The sequence below is a fragment of the Eschrichtius robustus genome, chromosome 3 (assembly GCF_028021215.1).
Source record: "Eschrichtius robustus isolate mEscRob2 chromosome 3, mEscRob2.pri, whole genome shotgun sequence".
NCBI lineage: Eukaryota > Metazoa > Chordata > Mammalia > Artiodactyla > Eschrichtiidae > Eschrichtius > Eschrichtius robustus.
Window position 1 is genome coordinate 112,487,537 of NC_090826.1, and position 19,082 is coordinate 112,506,618.

General features: G+C 44.9%; 1 protein-coding gene across 1 annotated transcript; it reads right to left on the reverse strand.

Annotated features, from left to right (window-relative positions):
- Positions 1-764: 764 nt before the first annotated feature.
- On the reverse strand, positions 765-18,249 carry SHE (Src homology 2 domain containing E). Its single transcript, XM_068538224.1, has 6 exons — positions 17,644-18,249; positions 14,818-14,944; positions 6,049-6,351; positions 3,635-3,791; positions 3,067-3,186; positions 765-1,633 (listed from the first exon to the last, which is right to left on the reverse strand). Exons 1-6 carry the CDS (start codon positions 18,247-18,249, stop codon positions 1,447-1,449), a joined length of 1,500 nt encoding a protein of 499 aa, XP_068394325.1. The 3' UTR covers positions 765-1,446.
- Positions 18,250-19,082: the final 833 nt, after the last annotated feature.

Consider the following 19,082-nt stretch of genomic DNA (forward strand, 5'->3'; position numbering starts at 1 on the left):
ACAGAAACATCTGCTCAGTTGTAATTATAGAACCACTCACTGTAGCCTTCTCACAGTATGCCATTCCCATGGTTTTTTTTTTCACAGTAAGTACATTGGCGATACAAGTTCACAATAAATCATAAAGATAATGGTACTATGAATATTATTTTAATATCTTTAAGCAGTAGTAGAGAAAATGCCAGTCTTTTAAAATATTTTTATACGGTGCCAACCGGTCTGCTTTGTACAGCATGAGAGAAACTTTGCAGGTTTTAGAGACCCAGTTCACACAATCATATCCTAGAGTTTATGTGTGTGTGTGTGTGTATATATATATATATATATATATATATATATTTATATATATATTTATATATATATATATATACACACACACACACACACATATATCTGCTGCGCGACTTGTGGCATCTTAGTTCCCCAACCAGGGATTGAACCCCGGGACCTGGGCAGTGAGACTGTGGAGTTCCAACCACTGCACCACCAGGGAACTCCCTATATATATATTTTTTTAAGTTACTCTAAAATACAAAGCGAATCCAATTTTAGGGATAAAAATTAAAAATGGCTCCAATAACTAAAATGAACAAAGGTGAAACAAAAGATATCAGAAGTTCTGTATAATTATTCAATAAGAAAAGTTGTTGAGCTTTGTAAATTTTCAGATTTGTTAAAAATCAGAAATGAAATCTTCGTTGTGCATTTTATTCTGTAATTCAGAGTAATGGTAATGCTGCCAATGCTTAATTATATTGGTGATTCTTAAATCAGGGGCATCTTCCTTCTTATTTATGCTTATATTACTGATTTGCTGAAAAGGTCCACAGAAATTGAGAAAACACAAACTTTCTTAATAATCCTTTTGCCAGACCCTACAGTTGTGAATTTTTATGGACTCCGGAGCTGAACTAGGACCCTCAAGAGAGAAATATAGCTTTCTCCAAAGTGCCCACTATTTACTTATTTTCCACTGTTCATGCTTTTCCCCCAAGAAGGGGTCCTGTATTACATGCTCTTTGGGTCCACATGATCATCTTTTGTTGTCTTATGTAAAAGCCAAGTGCATTTTTGTTGGTTTGCTTGGAGACCAGGTACTCCACGGAACAACTAGCACATTTTTGGAGAATCTTAATATTTCTGGACTCCTGACTTACCTTTCCTGAGGGTCACGCCCCAAATAGAGCACCCTACTCCAGGACTGGAGGCAACTGGTAAATTATGGTTTCTCATTGTAGAACTACTTAGCAAGGAGAAAAGGGACAGGTCAGTAGCCAAGTGTCATGGAATGGATTCAAGGCCGAAGACCTTTTGACTCCTAAATGAAGCGTCCCGCTTCCTCCAAAATATTATGGTGCAGTCCAGCCTTGTCCCCTGAGATACTGGTTGGCTGCTGATGCCCTCCTAGGTGTGAGAGGCCCCGCTGGGGCTTTTGGTGGCTGAACCTTAGTGCAGCTTGCTGTGCACAGGGTAGAGCAAGGTCATATGTTCTGCCCCCTTGAAAGGCAGCTTCTCATTGGAATAATAGTGTACCACTTCCGGGATGCTGTCAAAGACAGCACTCGTCTGATTCAGGGTATACTTGTTGTCTTTGGTCTGAGCCACTATGATGTGGACACATCCTTGACTAGTCCTGGAACAAAACCAAAATTGAGGAGACATGAATGAGTGAGCAGAGGGATCCCTCCCCCCTGAAAACAATCTCAGCCAGAGTCACAGGCGAACAGGTTCCCATCCATTCCTGGAATTGTGATATACAAACAGAAATGCATTCAGCACTCCAGTGACGCTCTCAGAAGCTTCACAGCCCTCAGCTAAATGTGTATCATCCTTGGGTTGTTTATCCTTAATACACACAAGTCATCAGGCACTGGACCAAAAACAAAAAAAAAAAATGTCCAGTCCCTCCTGGCCCCCAAATTGCCAAAGTAGTGCTTAAGCCCAAGTGTGAGACCACGAAGGTGAGGTTTAAACTCACTCTCTTTGTCATGGCTAAAAGGACATGTGTAAGGTTTCCTCCTTCTTTCCTCCCCAAAGAACACATTAAGAATAATAATAATAATAAAACTGTTTCCTTCCTCCCCCCACGGCCAACCCAATCTGGAAAGACTGTTCCTGGTTGTGGATAATGACAGCTGGCACCGAAGGCTCAAAGATCTAATCCACGAGCACCAGTCTCAGGGACACAGCAAAGCTATTCCTGGTATTGTGTATCTGGTGGCCTATCCCGTTTTCTGAGCCATGCTGCTCCCCCCGACAACCTCTTATCCCCTCCAGTCTGATTGTTTCAGCTGCAGGGGCTCAGCTTCCTCAGGAAGGAAATGCTGTTAGGGCTCTTGACAATGATCCTCCAATATAGCACCACTGAACTCGCAAGAGCAAAGAGAATTTCCATGACACCAGCTCCACCAGGCCTACCAGGCCAAAATGAATGTTCTGTGTACAACTGGGCAGGGGAGTCATTGCAAGGCAGTGTTTCCTTTTTCATCAAAAGAAACTGGTACCAAAATTGCAGCTGGCATTTTGACAATCAAGGGATCTGATTTATTAAAGTCCTAAACACTAGGGAATAAAAGAACCACTGAACTATCCTGTTAGAAATTACTTTTTTTATCAGGAATTATTTCTCTGCTGAGAGGACCTACTTTAGATCACGTAATGTAAGGCAGAAAGTGATCAATGTACAACAATAATAAAATAGGACTCTCTTTATCATAAGAGATATTGGGACATTTACCCAATACCAATTCGGTATTTTTTTTTTTTTTTTTGGCCATGCCATGCGGCTTGCAGGAACTTAGTTCCCCAACGAGGGATTGAACCTGGGGCCACACGTCAGTGAAAGTGCTGAGTCCTAACCACTGGACCTCCAGGGAATTCTCCCAATTTTGCATTCTAATCAGAGCATGTCATACTCTGTTGTCCAAGCAAATGCATCTTATTTTCTGACAGTACATACCCCTGTGAACCACCTTCAAAGTATAGCTTTTTTGCCTGGTCATCTACCCATGATAGGAAAGTCTGCACCCCTCTCCTGCATCCAGACAGGGAGGCTTTGATACTCACTTTAGTGCAATGGAGTACCTACTGGTCCCTGACTCGCTGTTTCGAACCAGGTACCCAGCTTCTTTGCAGGGTTGTAGTCGACTCTCAGCCTCAGCACGGGTGATGGCACCATGATACCAACTGAAAAATGGGGCAGGGGGAGAAACCACGAGCATCAAGATACCAGTCCAGACAGGGCATCATTCCATAAAGCATTATTTGAAATGAACTTCTAGTGAAAGCTCAACAGCCTGAACTAGATCCTGCTTCCCATTCAAAATAGACAAAAGGAGATCTGGGTAATCCTGGATCACAAAACCTATCAATCACCTAAGAGGGAGTTAACAGGGCTAGTGTCATTTTAAAAGTTTTCCCCCTATGCAGAGGAATGGAATTTGAGATAAGGTTCTGGGGATGCAGTGCATTTTCTACTCTGCACAAATGCACTGGGCTTTGAAAATGGGTTTTCACTAATAAGTCCCACCCAGACAAGTATTCAGCACCAAGAAGAATCATGGAAAATGGGCCAGTGTGCCCCAACCAAGTTCCTGGCCATTGTGTGTTACACGTGTCTGTGGAGGAGACTCACGGCTGCTTCTCCAGTGGCAGGGCTGGGTCCACTCTTTCCCCCTCACTGTGGTCAGAGAGGGTTGGCTTCAAGATCTTCTGGGTCCAACTCTTCTGTCGGTGGTGTTGCCTCACTGTCTCCTCCTTGACGGAAGGTCGCTCAGAGCCTTCAAACTGAACTGGAAGGAAGGCTCCATTTAACATCAGAGGCCACTGAGATGACCCACGTAAACTTCAAAGAAAAGACCTTGTCTGCCTCGTCTTAGGAAAGAAGCTTTTCCCCCTCTTTAATTTGAGCTAAAATGCATTGCAAGGGACTTCTCTGGTGATGCAGTGGTTAAGAATCCACCTGCCAATGCAGAGGACACAGGTTGGAGCCCCGGTCCGGGAAGATCCCACATGCCGCGGAGCAACTAAGCCCGTGCGCCACAACTACTGAGCCTGCGCTCTACAGCCCGCGAGCCACAACTACTGAGCCCTTGTGCCACAACTACTGGAGCCCGCACGCCTAGAACCCGTGCTCCGCAACAAGAGAAGCCACCGCAATGAGAAACCCACGCACTGCCACGAAGAGTAGCCCCCACTCGCCGCAACTAGAGGAAGCCCGCGCGCAGCAACGAAGACCCAGCGTAACCAAAAATAAATAAATTAAAAAAAAAACACTGCAAGAGGCCCTGGGATAGCTGAGCTCCTGCTGTCTTTGATATCGGATCATCCTGTTAGCAGCCACTTTTTCTGCAAGATATTTATTGATGTAGAACAGTTTTAGAATATGAGAGGAAACCACTTTAGTATATTTCAGCATGTTCTTTTTTTTTTTTAAAAGATTTTTTCAATGTGGACCATTTTTAAAGTCTTTATTGAATTTGTTACAATATTGTTTCTGTTTTATGTTTTGTTTTTTCTTGGCCACGAGGCATGTAGGAGCTTAGCTCCCCGACCAGGGAAGTCCCTTCAGCGTGCACTTATAAAACACTCTTCGTTTTGGTATATTTAGAATAAAAGACTAAACAGAGTTACAGGTAATCACTCCCTGCAAGGGTGCATATCATTCTATGAAACCAAATGAAGTTTTCACTATGAAATAATAAAGAGAAAAATCAACTCAGAAATAGAAAGAAACTACTAATAGTGCCTTAAAGATGCTATGACATCTAGGTTGGATAGAAGATAAAGATATAAAATGAGCAGCATCTAGCACTGTAGCAGGTGCCCAGTAGAGATTTGTGGAAAACAATTCTAAAATAAAACAAAAACTGATTTGGGGGTGGGGGAGGGAAGGATCGGGCGTTTGGGATTAGCAGATACAAACTATTATATATAGGATAAACAACAAGGTCTTACTGTATAGCACAGGGAACTATATTCAATATCCTGTGATAAACCATAATGGAAAAGAATATGAAAAAGAATATATATATGTATAACTGAATCACTTTGCTGTACAGCAGAAATTAACACACTGTAAATCAACTATACTTCAATAAAATTATATAAAAAAACTAAAGCACACAAACAGAGAACCTGACTCAAATGTTTGCTATCAAACTAATTATCTTTTCTATTCACCCTTTACATTGACTATACTTTTTGTTTGTTTGGCTGTGTGGCTTGCAGGATCTTACTTAGTTCCCTGACCAGGGATCGAACCCGTGCCCCCTGCAGTGGAAACACAGCATCTTAACCACTGGACCACCAGGGAATTCCCTACACTGACTATACTTTTAATCAAAAACATAGCTCTACTGTTAGAGGGAAAAGATATCCCTAACTTTTAAAATCAAAGGCAAAAGAAATTCGGTGGCCAGCTAAGAAGAAAAACTATGTCCTGGGAGAAGCAGGAGGGAGAATTACCTTTAATAACTATTGACAATCTACTTATCAACTTCCTCTTAAGTTATTAAAAAAAGTTCATACTTGAAGAATTGATTCCTTTAGGAGGATTTTCGAGAGGGAAAAAAAAGCTAGCTTCCTCCAGCTTTCCAACCACCTCTCCTGTAATCCATTTGATCCACTACTGGCATTTTATAAACAGAGATTTTAACAGGTTTGAAGAGGAGCACAAAGTAAGAGTTAGAAAAAGCTGATCTCAATTTGATAGCTTTGGTGGTGATTAGATAAGGTTTTTCAATAGTGACTTAAGGCATTTCTAAAACAGTCGCATACTGCCAAGATAAAGGAAAATAAAGATACCCAGAAGGATACAGGATACATGCAACATTAAGGGCTCGTCTTCAGTCCTGGTCTTCCAACCATAGCCAAATTCTCCTTTCCCCATATCATCAGATTTCTTGGGAAAAGAGACTTGCAGTTGAGGAACATAAAGAAAAGCGCCTTGGCTGCAAAGCCCCTGGCTGGCAGGGTTTTCCATCAGGGAAGCAGAAAGCAGGAGGGAGCGGGGCGGGGCGGGGTGGGGGGCGCGGACCCAGCCCTCACCCGACAGCGCCCGCACGATCTGCTCCTTCTTCCACTCCCAGGGCTGCTCGTACTCGGCCGCGGGCCTCTCGTCGTCCTGGGGCAGCCGCGCCTTCCGCTCCGGCCCCTCGGCGCGCGGGCCGCCTTCGGCCGCTGGCTCGTAGGGCGTGTCGTACAGTTGCGGCGGCTTCCCCAGCAGCTCCTTGGAGCTCCGTCTCTTGGCCAGCGCCTCGGGCTTTGCGCCGTTCTCCCCTGGCTCACAGGGGCTGTCGAGCAGCTGAAGAGCCTTCACCAGGGGGTCTTTGGAACCTCGTCGTCTGATTTCTGAAAAACACACACCGTTCACAATACTTTTGAAGAAAAGGTGTCATGGAAGCCCTGTGATGAACCCAGTTACCACTGCACTCCCGACCGACAGGTCTGTCTGGTTGAAGGTGGCCTAGAACGCCTGGATTGTTCCTTACTGGGCTGATGGCTGCCCAGCTGGGGGAAGGGCCCTACAACTTCTTCCCGCCAGTCGCCTGAGCCAGATAATAGGATCAAGCCAGATAACAGGATCAAGTCCGACGCTTAGGGGATCACAACCGAAGACAGGCCTGCCTCTGGGGCCGCGTGCAGTTCGGAGAAGTGGCCTCAGGGCAACCTGCTCCACAACTCCCAGTCCCCCATCTCCTCTTGAGTGTGGTTCACCTTCAAAGTGTTTACATCTTGTTAGGAAGCTGTGATCAAAGTACGTTAATAAAAATTGAGTGTTTACTATATTCAAGCACTGGGCCACATACACTGAGGTAAGATATTTATGTGCGTTAGACAGAGTTCTTGACTTCTAGGCAGTTTCGACGTAGTGACACATTCACAAATAATACTTAACAGGCTAACAACGACAGAATAAATAAAAGTAAAAGAGGAGTTGGGGGAAAAACAACAAAAATAATATCTCAAGAGCTAACATTTAGCCATAGTGTACTATGCATTATGCATTTTTCTAAGTGCATTGTAATTTTCACAACCGCCCTATGAGATGGGTTCTATTAGTTCCCCATATTACAGAAGAGAAAACTGAAGCACAAAGAGTTTAAGGAAATTGCCCAAACCAGCAAGTGCAAAGCCTGGATTCAAAAGCAGGAAGTTGGGCTCTAGAAGCCATACTCTTAGCCACCACACTTGGATTGACTCCAAGTGGAAGAGAAATGGAAGATGCATTGACTTTGATAGAGAAGGTCATTTCCAGTGGAGGAAGCTGCATGAGTGAAGATATGGAGGTGGGAACCAGAAAGGGCTTGTTCCCATCAGGGGGAATCGAGAGAGAAGTTCAAAGGACAGAGGCCAGGAGAGGAGAGGGGTAGCAGGAGAAGAAGCTGGAAAAGTAGGCAGGACAGGCACCAAAGTGCAGAAGTTTTAAAAGCCAGAATTAAAAGTTTATATTGTGGAGAACGATTGCTAGTTTTTAAACAGGTAATAACAGTTATATTTGTGATTTGCTGGAAGATAACTCCAACACGGTGTACAGGATAGAATAAAGGTACGGTCTGAACGGAGGCACAGAAATGGATGCAAAAAACCAGATGCAAATCAACCAACCACCAGCTAACCAGCCAGCCAGCCACAGTGGGAAGGAAGAAGCAGCGTCTGGGGACTGACCAGCGTGGGGCCCAGAAGCCTTGGCAGGTAGAGTCAGAGATGGCTACAGTCTCTGACAACCAGAGCTGGTGATATAGGCCAACAGAAGCATCATGCTGTGGTTCCTCTAAATGCCCATGAGGAAGCCTTCATTCAATCTGTCCACCCGGTCACAGTGAAGGAGGACTTTCCCAACACAAACATCTCGCCTCATCACTTAACACCCAATAAGTTCTTAAATGTCCACTTACAAAGTGCAAACTGCTCAGCACGGCATGGGACACCTTCTGTGGTCACATCACTGCCTCCCTCTCCAATTTCTTCTCTTAATACCACCCTATCCCTGAGCCCCTTAAAATCCAATTCTTTGTTCCAACCAAACGGAACTTCTGAAGTTCCCTGCACACTGCACTGTCTTATACCCACCAGTGTCCTGGTGATCTGCCAATCCTTTGGAGTCTAGCCTAGCATCTCCTCCTCTTTCCTGCCTACCTTCTCCTCCAATGCCCCATGTCCCCCAGGTGCCACCGCTTTGCCAACCCACTCTCACCTTGCATCTCTCTCAGTGTATGGATTTATTTGTTGATGTGTCTGTATTTCCAATTTGGTGGAGACTGCCAGGCCAGGGACCCCCATGTCTTGTTCGACTTTGTAGGAAACAGTTGTGCTAAATAACGGTTGGATGGATGGATGGGAGGAGAGAGGGAGGGGAAGGAGCTCTAGAACTTCTCCAGGCAGGTGACAATACGGATCTGGAGCTCGGCAGAGAGATGAAGGTCAGAGGTACATGTCAAGGAGTTACTCACTAGTGGATCATTGCTGGTATTGTGAGAATGAAAGCCATCACCAGAGAAAAGGAGGCTGATTGAAAAGGAAAGAGGATCAAAGGCAAAATCTGGGACTTCTTCAGTTAAGGGTGGATGGAAGAAGAGGTGCCACCGAAGAAGACGGAGAAGGAATGGTCAGGTAAGGATGAAGAGGATCAGGAGACTTACAGTGTCACAGAAATGAAAGTGAGACTTTCTACAGGTAACTGAGAATGGGCATGGTGACACTCTATAGAGAAGAATCACTGACTCCATAAGACTTCTATAACAAGGAAAGGATACATTCTAGGGAAAAGTTATTAAAATCAGGACACTAAATTCAAAGGGGCAGAATTTATTTGTAGGGTGAGGTTCTAATTCTGCTGGATAGGGCCCCTTACTGCAGCTGGCTCCAATCCTATAAAACTGCAGTTCTAGTGCATTAGAATTACCTGGGGGAGCTTTAACAAATACTCATGGCTGGGTCCCATCACCACAGGTCCTCACTGAATTGAGCTGGGGTACAGCCTGGGAGTCAGAGTTGTAAAAGCTCCCCCAGGTGATTCTAATAAGCTAAGCCTGAGAAGCACTCCCACAACACCTGGGTCCCCACATTCCCCCTCCCAGTTCCTCCTGCCCTCCAGAGCTAATCTTATCATTGCTAGCCCCAGCCCAAGGAAAAGGGTTCTCCTACTATCAAAAACTTCCACATCCGAATGTGAGAGTTAGAAGGACTATTCCCCATCCCCAGGCCAGGAAGGTGCCTGGGGTTGTTTGAGGTCTCCTGCATCTCTGGTCCAAGCCTCTTGACTTTCAATCGACAGCCTTTTTTCTTCATTGCTTATTCTAGATGGAGTTATGGAAAACAAGAAACAAAAAACTCTCTCTGCTCTTGGTTCAATTAAGATAAGCCTGGAATTTATGAAAAAGAACTTTTCTACAGAACTAGGAAAGAGGAAAGAGAAAACACAAAGGAGTTCAAAGGACGAATTTAGAATTTTAAAGTTTCTGATCAAAACCTAAGTTTACCCTCAGACTGGCATAGGCTGGGGAAATCTTTCCTAAGGTCCTTGCTTCAATTCTGTCCCAGTCGAACAAAATAGAAAAAGGCTTGACTCCAACCTTTAGAAGGAGTCCTGCTCACAGGAAATTTCAATGAGTTTGTGTTAAAATGATGTACAGTGATTAGAATCTTGAGTTCTTATTACACATGTATTTGGGTTTTTACTTTTGAGATGAGGCACTTGTATTCCTTCTATATCATTTTATTAATTTTTTTTTGGCTGCACTGTGTGGCGTATGGGATCTTCGTTCCCCAACCAGGGATTGAACCCGTGCCCCCTGCAGTGAAGTGCAGATTCTTAACCACTGGACCACCAGGGAAGTCCCAAATATATGATTGTTTCTTTTCTTTTTTTTTTGGCCACACCACGTGTCTTGTGGGATTTTAGGTTCCCGGACCAGGGATCGAACCCAGGCCCTCTGCAGTGAGAGCGTGGAGCCCTAACCACTGGACCGCCAGGGAATTCAGTATTCCTTCTATTTTGGATAGTCACTGCACACTTAGAGCTCTGGGAAAAACACTGGAAAGTATACAGCTGAGAATGTTCCTTCCCAGGATGATCCTGGGACTGGGCAAAATCTGCAGAGTATGATCATCTTTTTAAACAATGTTTAATTACGGGGGAAAAAAGGGCTTGAGCGCAGGGCCTATCTGCCCCTTCAAGGGGAGTAACCTTCCAGTCCCTTCCAGCACCTGGCTGCCCCCAACCTGAGGCGCCATAGAAACAGAAACAATTGTGGGGGCTGCAAGCCGACCCTTCCTGCAGGGAGAATAGCCCCTGACGTGCAGAGCTGGCTCCGAGAGGAAACGAGCCTGAGAAGGAGGAAATGGCTAGAGGAAGCTACGCCCTGGCTCTGCCGATAGAGGCCATTTACCACGGCAGACAACAGAATACAGCCAACGGGCTGCAGATAAACACCCATCTCACCAAGGGCTGAACTGAGGCCTGACCCGCACCAGTTCATATCTGCAACTGGTTGCCGTGAAACATAATATTGGCCGAAAATTTTCCCTTCTCAATTCCCAACTCTCACTGTACATAAGTATGCCATTTATATTTAAAAACATCAGCAGAAGACTGACTTTCTTTTGCTAAATTAATTCTAGTTAGCAATTAATATTCCCCTATACTTGTTCAGAATTCTCTTTGAAAATGGAATTCTCTCTCCAGAGTGTCTAAATAATTGTGATATTTTTCACATATGCATGTACTAGGCGTGTTACACCTGCAGCTCAGTGGAGTCTCATCATAATGCAGCAAGAGATGTGTTAGCCCATTTTCACAGGTGAAAAAACTGAGGCTGTGTAGTAGTCAGCAAGGGAGCCATTCACTACTGGCTCCAGAGCCTATGCCTTCTCTATCATATCTTAGTTTATGCCTCAGAGATTTCATGTAGAATGCTAGTTACAATTTCTGTAATGTACCTTTTCCCTTAATCGATTTCATGTATTCAAAACATCAAACTTAGAGTCTCATAAGGCTCTATGTTTCTCTTAGAATCAGCAATAGGGATCTTTTACCGATGCTTAAAATTTTGATTTAAAATTAATATTTTCCTGTCGAACAAATCTAAATATCTGAACAAAAGCAGATATAATTCAGAAGTCCTGAAACTTAAGTTTAGCAAGCAAAATATAGGCAAAGTAAATAAATCAAAAAGTCTTCTATTTATATTTTTTCCATAATGGATAATTTTTTAAATGGAGACTGAAAAAATGAGGTTCTCCTTTAGATTTGACTATCTACACCAACCAATAAAACCATCTGGAGGCAAAAATAAAAATTTAAAAACAATCTGTGACTGGAGCTCGGTAACTAAAACCAAAGGGTGTTGGATGACCTGGTATCCCCACTCTCTAGCTGCATAATTTGGACAAGTTATTGAATCTTTCTGAACCTTGGTTTCCTCATCTGTAAAACAGAGCCTTCTAACACCCACTACACAGGGTGGTAGGATTTAGTGGGGTAATCTGGCAACTTGGCACCTAGTAGATGCTCGACTTGTGTGATATCAGCTGCAGAAGGAATTATCATGCTGAATGTTGGCTCATCTTAGGGAACTTCTAAAGACCCTCCCAATGCTAATGTTTTAATTTGGTGGCGAAAACTTATCCTACTAAATTAAGTAGAATGTTTCTGCTAATCATTTAGCTAAAATGTTCCTGCAAATCTAACAGAACAACAACAGGTTTAAACTAATATTGCCTTGTACTGATTGTCATATCTTTATTAACAATCCTGTGGAGAAATCTAAGTGAGCATTTATTCACAAATTTATAAATCCTTAGCTTTTAAAAGTTAAGAGCAAAGTTTTGGGCAGGAGGGAATCCAGGGAGCCTGGGTCCCACAGTTACTTGGCCATAGGAAAGTAATAAATGCCTCAATTTCTGTTCCTTCCTCTGTTCCCTGAGGCGGACGGTGATACTTATTCTCTTCTTCATGGCTAAGTGCTAAGTGACATATTTTCTGCTCTGTTAGGTCTGTTTGCCCCTTGGGTTGTGAGGTCCATACGGACATGGGTCCTGTGCATCTTGTTGCCTGGAGGCCCAGAGCCCAGCACAGGGCCTGGTGCATGGTAAAGAAATGCCTAGGAAATATTTGATGGTTGTTACAAAATACCATCATGAACAGTCTTCTATACATCCAAGATATTGTTGAAATCAGGCATGTTACTTCCACTTCACAGGTATTAAAAAGGCAGTACTGGGAATTCCCTGGTGGTCCAGTGGTTAGGATGCCATGCTCTCACTGCCGAGGGCCCGGGTTCAATCCCTGGTCGGGGAACTAAGATCCCACAAGCTGCGTGGCACGGCCAAAAAAAAAAAAACAACACACCCAAAAAGGCAGTACAGAAGTTGGGTGCTCCACAGTTAAATCATATTCATCAGAACCCTCTCTGTCTCCTGCTGAAATAAACAAAATCCCTAACATTTCTCAAGAAATGTGAGACATTTCTGAGCTTAGACTTGACAGCCAAGCCCACAGGGAGCAAACTGAACAGAAAAAAGTAAAAGGTTTAAAAAAAAAAAACACCCACCCAGCAGCAAATCTTTTATTCCCAGCTTCCGATAAACCCACTTCCTGTTATTCTGTCCAGCTGTGTAACCTATGCATAGAGTAAGAGGTATATTCTCTTATACCTTTGTGATATATATTTTATATATATATAAAGCACATAAATATATATCACAAAGCACAAAGAAGGTGCTTTGTGATATATATTTTAAATGAAGGACCTTTTAAATTCACCAATATAATATTTTTTAAAAGAGCAAAGGAAAAAAAGCTAGTAATTCTTAAATGTTAGTAATTTAAATTTTTAATAAATTTGAATTTATCCTCTAATTGAATACATTAGTTTTGTATTACTAAGTAAATTTATTCAGATAAACTGTTTAAAACAGAGCCTGGAACTTAATAAATGTTCAAATATTAAATGCTAGCTACTACTATTATTACATTTATTTCGTATTAGACACTTTGACTTTTATTTTTTTAATTTTTAAATTTTATTTATTTATTTTTTGGGGAAAAGTAACAAGTTACATACCAACTTTTGACTTTTAAATACAACTTTCCTTGTGAGTCTGAGTGGAAAGGTGCCTTGCTTATATGTAAAGTTTAAACTTTTTCATATATCATTTCACATGTCCTGAGGCTGCTTGGTGTAGAAAGCAGACCACCCAGTCTGGAGTGGGAAGATCTGGGTTCCAATTCCTGCTCTGTCTCTTGAAGAGTTTTATGAGCATAGGAGAGTCAGAATCTCTTTGATCTTATTTTCTACCGTGTAACAAGGGGGTAGTATGAGGGTGCCCTAGTTTCAGGGTTTTGTGGTGATTATATGGGGGGAGAAAAAGACAGTCACTTTTAAAAAGCAAAGCACTTTCCCTATTATCAGTGTGGCTCCACAAAAACAAAAAACAAAAAACCTGAGATAATATAGATAAACTACTTACTCCAATTAAAGAGAAAGAGAGGAATAAAAACCAAAGGACAAAGAAAGGTGAATCAAAACAAAACATTAATTTTTTGTTTTTTTAGAAAATCTTTTCCCTCAGTTTTATGTAGAAGAAAATCTTTCCTCCTATTCCTTTCAAGCCTCTGATATTTTTTAAAATTCTGACTAAGTTCATTTTCACTTCCTTTCATTCACAGATTTCATTAGAGGTCACAGTCCAGTGACCTTCAGGGTCACAGCCTGGCCAGGGTACACCCTTCCCAAATGTGATGCCTTATCTCTGTAAGCAGAGAGCAGGAAACAGAGCAGTGCTTTCCTGCTGCAGCTCGGTCTCACTCTGAAGCCTGTCTTGACCCTTCCAGGGTGCTGCAGTTACCCTCATGCTCAACTCTTCTGAGACTATGCTTATGGAGCCTGAGCTTGACAGCTTTTCTATCTGTTTTTAAACAGAAGAGACAAAATCTTTAATGTGTGACCAATTATTCCCTTCCCAGGCATGAAACCCACGATGTTCAAAGAAGGCTCCCTTGAGTCAGCACTTAGAAATTGCATTTTTTCATTACAGATTAAAGAATGTTTTAAGGAAAACTAGGTGAATAGATAACTTACTCTAAAACTGCACAAATAAATCTAAATAATTAGTTTTTTAAGTATTGTTTACACCACCTTAAGAGAATTATGAATAAAAGGTAAAAGTTTGACACAAAAAATGACAGAGTGATTGCTCAACTCACAAGTTGGAATTATTTCAACTTGAAAAGTTACAAGAGTAGTCAACTTTGGTTTTAGGAGGTTTGCCTTGAGTGGCTTGGCTCATGCCAGTGATTAATACTCATTCCTTAGTAATTAAATTTTTTTGCTCCAATATCGTAAAGCTTGTTGAGAAATCAATCTTCTACTATAAAACAGAGGATCACATCATGTCTGCAACTTTTAACAACTTAAAGTACTTTAAGTATGTGTTAGTCCCTTGGTACAGATTTATGACTCCCATTATGGATGTCAAAGCTTTGAAAGTGGCCAAAAAGTGTATTTAAATAATCTTAAAACTGAAGATCACATTCTGAGCAGATCTGCAAATTCACAAGTGTCATTTTGCATAGAATTAGAAAAACTTTAAAGACTCCCACAAATTCTAAAACTGAAGGACACAAAACCATTAGGGATGTGAACTAGATATTTGGACTTTAGTTTTGAGTCTAATTTCTGCTTCTTCCACTCAGCAGGATCTGGTATAGTCCCTTCGCCCCTCTTCCCAAAATACACACTGGTGATTATTTTTTACTACGTTCCGAGTGAGTGTGAGATTTCAGTCTGTATGAAGCAGCTCCTGGTTACAAACCTGTTATCATTTGCTGTGCATCATAGGGTTCCATGTATCCATCATTCTCCCCTACTCTCTCTGCATCCCTTTGGCCTTTCGTCCGTTTGGCATCATAAGGGTCAGCATAGTCTTCTAAAATGATGACCTGTAAAAGAACCAGACAGGGGAGTTGCTAAGGACTGTCATATACCAGAGTGACAATGGTATCAAAAAGGCTGCTAAAAAACCTGCAGACCCAAAAAGAGGTCAAAATTTCCAACCAGTTCTGAAGAGCTTTTGCACTTGATTATGCTATTATCTACCCAGTTGGACAAACATCTGGTTTATTTTGGTAGTATAATTGACTGGCAACAATCCATCTAAACTCTCCTGCTTATACCCAAGGCTCTTCTCACCCCCCTCTCTCTCCCCAAGCAATAAGGCATTTGCTGGTTAAAGTGTAGCAGGGGTGGATGGCAGAAGGTGGAAGATGTCTATGGCTTTAGAGCACAAAAAAATGAACTGATCTACTACATTTTCCATGATTTTGGTTTTTTTAATGCCAACCAGTTGAGCAATATAGCCATGGTTAAGTTAGCCCATCACCCACTGATACTGAACATCCACCAGCACTGGCTAGGCACTGAGAGGGAATAAAATAAGACCAAGACTTACTTTTCGTCCTCAAGGAATTTGTAACAGCTCTAAAGAGGCAGGCTTCATAATAAGAAGCCTAAGAAATAGGTCAGAGCTAAAGAGTATTGTGGGAGTTCTAGGTTCAATAATTTACAGGCAGACTGATTCTCATAGACTACAATCAGATAGAGTTTTGATCCGTATTTGCTACAGAAAGCATCCATCCTTCCAAAAATAGAAAAGTGCCTGGGAAGGTGGTGTGAGTGCAATAGTTCTGTTTTGCAGCAGCTGGGTGACAATGTGGGAGCTTAGGGAGTCTGAGCTTGACAGGTGCTTCTCAGGGAGGAAGAGCTTTATGGGGAAAAAAGATATATTCATTTTTAAAGCACAGCACTTTCCCTATTATCAATGTGGCTCCACAAATAAACAGCTAGGATAGTATAGATAAACTACTTATTCCAGTTAAAGAGAAAGAGAGGAATAAAAACCAAACGTGAATCAAAATTAAGGGAGGAAGCCCCAGGCCTTGGTACAATCTCTGATTACATTCTCCAAAGAGTTCACAGAGAAGCACCACTGGAGCTGGCAGAAGAATCCAGATAAACAGGGAGAAGTGAGGAGGAGGGGACAGCCTGGATGAGAGTCCTCTTCCTGGGAGGAGATGGCCTAAGAAACTTTAGACATCTAGAAGCGATGACCAATAACCGGGCAATCACTGCAGAGGACTGTGGTTACCATTCACTCCCTCACTCCATTCTTCTTGCCTGAACACGTGTGCTGCATCCCCAAGGTACAGCGAGGAACACGAAGCATGATACTCAGTGCTTGGCTGCAAGGTGCTTACAATCTAGTTAAACACATGGAGAGACCACTGACTAATGTCTGGACAAGCTGGTCATCCTTCCACGGCTCTCCTGGCAGTGTCTGGCAGGGGGGTAGGCATGCTGTAAATACTTGTGGACAGAATAAGTGGAGGAATGAATAGAAGTGCCAATGCAGACACACGTGGTATGTGCTACCACTCCTGACTCCATCCGGGTGGGCCACATGTTTGAAGCCTGGGCAAGAGAAAATTAAAGTTCTCATGACAGGGAAGTGATCGCCTGGGCTGGAGTCTGAAAGCTGGGTGTTCTCTCTCTCCTTCACACAGAACAGCAGATTTAAAAACAAACGAACAGGGACTCCCCTGGTGGTCCAGGGGTAAAGAATCCACCTTACAATGCAGGGGAGGGGGTTTCGATCACCGGTCGGGGAACTAAGATCCCACGTGCAGGGCTACTGAGCTCTCGCGCCTCAAACTACAGAGCCCACGTGCTCTAGAGCCTGCGCACCACAAGTAGAGAAGAGAAAACCCGCACGCCACAACTAGAGAGAAGCCTTAGCACTGCAACTAAGACCCAACGCAGCCAAAAAAAAAAAAAAAAAAAGAAACAAAACCACAAAACCCCAACTCATCTCTGTAAGAATGAAGCGGGTCTCTTCACATGTTCACAGTCCTTTTCTTAACTGTCTCACACTGGACAGCACCCAGAAAACCTCCAGTGTGTAAGAAGCAGGAAACACCTTCTGTCCTGATCTGTAATTTCCCTTCAGGGCATTTCCTTGTCCTATTCTGTAGCCTCCGCAGTCCTTAGAGCCCTGTGCCCCTTATCCTATATGGCTCCTGCACAGCAAATGTTCATGGGATGAATGAAAGGGCTGTAATCTTGTGGTGCTAGTGAAGGGCTGAGAAACCCTTTACTGGGTTGAAGTGCAAAGAACGATGGCGCTTCCAAACTAGCAGAGAAGGGGGCAGTTGAAACAGTACTTAAACAGTTTAGAGGTTACCATTCCTTATGCTCAAGAAGGATAAAATTTACACACAAATCTAGCTTTGCAATTCCCCTGGATTTCTAAATTAAAATAAACCACTTCTACAAGGGGATCAAATTTAACAAAGCACCCAACTGTCTCATTCAATTATTCTTCTAAACTGATAACAAAATTAAATGGAAAGTACATTTCTGCCAAGTTCCCCAACGCTAGAAGGCGAATTTTTCAAGATTAAAAAAAAAAAATCTAATTATTTTAAATGGTCACTTAGGAGTCATCAAATGTTACAGGGGGTAAATACATCCTCACCTTCTCTGAGGTATAAAGAACCCTAGAGTTTAGCGGGTTCACGATGCTCCCTTCCCACTGTTCCGCTTCAGTAGGGGAGAGGTGGTCCAAGGGAGGCTGTATTCTTACCGTGTCTTGCTGCTTAATAATCTTGCCCTTCTCCAGTTCGGGTCCCAGGGAGGAAGGGGAAGAGGACGCGGAGGAAGGGCTGCTGCTGCTACTGCTGCTGCTACTACTGCTGCTGGGGTAGTTGCTCTTCCCATTCTTCTCCTGAGTGTCCACCTTGATGAGCCTGTTGATGTAGGTGCTGCAGCCTGAGCTCTTGGCCGCGCCCCGGTGGGGCTCCTCCTCGGTGGCCCGGGAGTTCTTGCGGCCCTTGCCCGCGGCGGCCTGAATCAGACCCTGCAGGCTGTCTCGGGATAGCCGGCTATCCTTGGGGGGGCCGACCCCGGCCCGGCTGCTCCCCAGCTCGGCCGCCGAGTTCTTTCGGCCCTTGCCCGGGGCGGGCCCCGCGCCGCCCGCCTCCGAGTTCTTGCGCAATTTGCCGCCTCCCCCGCCGCCGGGCTTGGCCCGCTCCGACACTGTCTTCAGGTTCAGGGGGAACTCCTTGAACCACTTGGCCGCCATGAGGGGGGCCCGGCCGGCGCGGCTCAGGAGCGTCGTGGCCGCGGAGCAGGCGAGCGAGGAGGCCCAGCTTAGACACGGAGAAGCGCCAGGGGCCGGGGGCCACTGCATTCCCCGGGGCTGGGGCGCTAGAGGCCGCGGCGAGGCCCCGCGACGGCTGCTCCGCTCGTCCCGGGCCGGCCGTCGCCTACTACCCGCAGGGTGGGGCCCCTACGGCCCGGGGCGGGGGGCTCGGGGCGCCGAGCGGGCGGGCGCGAGCCGCCGCTCCGGACACGGACGGCGACAGGCACGACGCACCGGGGCCCCACCCGAGCTCGTCTTCAGCGCCTGCACGGCCGGGGGCTCCGCGGGTCTCCGGGGGCGGCGGGCGCCGGGGGCTTCCCCTGCTTTTTCCTCCCGAAGTGGGAGAGGCCGGGCCCACGGAAGCCCCGGGACAGCCCTGCCCACACTCCCGGGGACCAGGGGAGACGAAGCGGAGGCGGCAGGAGTGTCCCCGGCGCCGCGACGGACGGTGGGCCGCCAGCAGGCAGCCCGCCCTCTCCGCGCGCCCCTCCCCTCCGAAGCTGGCGCCTCCCCGCCCGCCACCTCCCGCCCAGATCCGGGGGCGCCGGGGTCAGCGCCTCTGAAGAGGCGGGTCCGGGGTGCATGTTCGGGGGAAGGTAGCAGCAGCTCTACGTGCTGACCGGTTGCGCCCGCGTGGTTAGGGCCCCCCACTTTTTGGGCAAGCAGCTCCCCATCTGCACTGAGCCGGTCTCGGCTGGGCGCTGCCTTCAAACGCAGCCCAAGTGCGCCACGTGCACCTCTCCCACCCAGGATGGGAGCCCCTCCACTCCTAAAAGAGCTAGGCGCGCGCCACGGTCACTCGCTCCACTCTCTCTACAAGCATATTTTGGGGGTGTGTGTGGGGGGAGGGTGTCTATTAAAAGCGGGAGCAGGGCCCGCGG